The following is a 2,791-nucleotide window of genomic DNA, read 5'->3' as shown; positions in this document are numbered from 1 at the left end:
CACACGCGCACCAGTTCCAAGAACGTAGTAAATAGTGTGTTATTCACTCTGACACGCGCACAGAAAGAGAGAGAGAGTGAGTGTGTGTGGGGTGGGGGGGTGTGGGGGGCAGTGAGAGAGAGAGTTCTGTATATATACAGACATTGAGTCTAGATGGTCTATCAGCTCGTCACTCACAGTCTGAGGAGCAGCAGTGGGTGGAGAAGCTTCAGCAGCAGAATGAGGATCCAGGCGCTCATCCTGTTCATCTCAGCCATGACTGCTCAGCAGGCAACGTCAGGAGCCCCCAGCACAGACGCGGCACTGTCCGAGCCCCTCAGCTCTCCAGGTAAACCCGCACATCCAGAATGAGCCTGATAGAGGAAGCTCAGATCTTTATTATACCTGCGCTAAAACCACACTCTTAAAAAGGATGGTTCTTCTAGGGTTCTTTAGTAGTGAGCATGGTTCTGTATAGAACCACGAACACTTATGCTTAAATGGTTCTTTGCATGGTGAAATGATTGTTTAACTTGTTGTAGAGTGTGCTGTATGTGGTTCTAAGTTGCACCAAAAAGGGTTGTTCCACTGTTAGGACGTCAAGCTTGTAACAATGGAAGAACCCTTTTTGGTGCTATACAGAACCATTTGCATGCTTAAATGTTCTTTGCATGGTGAAGCAGTTCTTCAGATTCCATATAGTTCTGTACAACACATTGTCCATCAACCTGAAGAACCATTTCACCATGCAAAGAACATTTAAGCATGCAAATGGTACTATTTAGCACCAAAAAGGGTTCTTCTATTGTTATAAGCTTGACATCGTAACAATAGCAGAACCCTTTTTGGTGCCATATAGAGTGATTTGCATGCTTAAATGTTCTTTGCATGATGAAATGGTTCTTTAGATTGATGGAGAATGTGGTGCACAGAACTATATGGAACCTTTTTAAAAATGTTTCCATGTAAACCAAAAAGAGTTCCTCTCTTGCTATAAGCTTCACTCTATAGCACAGAAGAACCCTTCTGTATATGGTTCTATAAAGAACCTTTATAAAAATGGTTCTATAAAGCCACAAAAAGGGTTCTGCTATTGTTACGATGTCAAGCTTTTAACAATAGAGGAGCCCTTTTTGGTGCCATATAGAACCATTTTCATAAAGGTTCTGCATAGAACCATATAAAACATCAATCTGGAGAAGCTTTTCACCATGCAAAGAACGTTTAAGCATGCAAATGGTTCTATACAGCACCTTCTTTTATTGTTATAAGCTTGACATTGTAAAAATAGCAGAACCCCTTTTTCGGTGCTATATAGGATGAATTACATGCTTTATTGTTCTTTGCATGATGAAATGGTTCTTCAGATTGATGGAGAATCTGTTGTATACAGAACTAAATGGGACCTTTTTGAAAATTGTTCTGTGTGGTACCAAAAAGAGTTCCTCTTTTGCTACAAGCTTGACTCTATAACACAGAAGAACCCTTCTGTATATGGTTCTATAAAGAACCTTTATAAAAACGGTTCTATAAAGTACACAAAAAGGGTTCTGCTATTGTTACAATGTCAAGCTTATAACCATAGAGGAGCCCTTTTTGGTGCTATATAGAACCATTTTCATAAAGGTTCTGTATAGAACCATATAAAACATCAATCTGGAGAACCTTTTCACCAAGAAATAAAGCGTTTAAGCATGCAAATGGTTCTCTGAGTGTTGTGGTTCTATAATGAACCACTGTCTTTACCAAAGAACCTCTGAAGAACCATCTTTTTTTAAGAGTGCAGTGTTATTGGCTGTTGCAGGTGACTTTGCGCCCTCCAGACTCAGAGGACGTCCCACGGTGGAGCAGCGGGACGCCGATGAGCCAGAAGACGCCAGCCTGTGCTTCTTTTTGAAGGAGAAGGACGTGGAGAGCCAGGTCTCCTGCAAGCATCGACTGAACCTGCGCAGCAAATTCAACTACAACCCGTTCGGGCTGCGCTTTGGGAAGCGCGGAGGACACTCGAAGCCGCCCAGCGAGAGGTGGAGGAGAGGGAGGCTGCTGCCTGTCCTGCTTTCAGTCAGACAGCTGGAGGAGGCTTCATGAACACTTCAGTCATTTAAGCGAGAAAAGCCTTTTTCGGCAAAGGGATTGATGTGCTGGGTCATTCTACCATTGCAGTGGCGGTACGAATGTTGCTGTATCTCAACTGTATTGCCTGGTCTGTTTTATGTAACATCAGTAAAGTTACACCACTGACATCACTATTAAAATCTGAGCTTTTCTAAAATATGGTGACCTGCCACTGTAGTTTTAATGTCACATTGTATGTAGAAATGAACAAATATTGCATGTTATCATGGTATTTTATTTCAATTTTAAAGTTACCTAATGTTTTAAGAGTAACACCACTGACGATTTCTAAAATCTGAGCTTTTCTAAAATAAAATGCACTACCACTCATGTACAAGTATTGTACACATATGCAAATGCACAGCTGTACAAATATTGCATTCATGTTGGTATTTTATTTCAATTTAAAATCACAGTGTTTCGAGAGTAACACCACTGACAACTTCTAACATCCGAGCTTTTCTAAAATACAGTCAACTGCCACTTTAGTTTTCAGTCAGAACGTACAAAATACAAATATTGCATTTATGTTATTTTATTTCAATTTTAAAATCACCTAATGTTACAAGAGTAACACCACTGACGGTTTCTGTACAAATATTGCATTCATGTTGGTATTTTATTTCAATTTTAAAACCACTGAGTGTTCAATGAGTAACACCACTGACAAAATCTATAACAACCTCAGCTTTTCTAA

The 2,791-nt window shown here is 40.2% G+C and overlaps 1 protein-coding gene across 1 annotated transcript; it reads left to right on the top strand.

Moving 5' to 3' along the window:
- Nucleotides 1-219: 219 nt before the first annotated feature.
- kiss2 (kisspeptin 2) lies at nucleotides 220-2,067 on the top strand. The gene is made up of 2 exons (XM_036575415.1): nucleotides 220-328; nucleotides 1,784-2,067. Exons 1-2 carry the CDS (start codon nucleotides 220-222, stop codon nucleotides 2,065-2,067), a joined length of 393 nt encoding a protein of 130 aa, XP_036431308.1.
- The last annotated feature ends 724 nt before the right edge of the window (nucleotides 2,068-2,791 follow it).

The sequence above is a fragment of the Colossoma macropomum genome, unplaced genomic scaffold (genome assembly GCF_904425465.1).
Source record: "Colossoma macropomum unplaced genomic scaffold, Colossoma_macropomum, whole genome shotgun sequence".
NCBI lineage: Eukaryota > Metazoa > Chordata > Actinopteri > Characiformes > Serrasalmidae > Colossoma > Colossoma macropomum.
Note: the sequence above shows the minus strand (reverse complement) of the source record. Positions and strands in the feature narration are given on the sequence as shown.

Coding starts and splice junctions, on each gene's coding strand:
- kiss2 (XM_036575415.1), top strand. CDS start 220: ATGAGGATCCAGGCGCTCATCCTGTTCATCTCAGCCATGACTGCTCAG. Junction 329..1,783: donor CGAGCCCCTCAGCTCTCCAG/GTAAACCCGCAC, acceptor TGGCTGTTGCAG/GTGACTTTGCGCCCTCCAGA.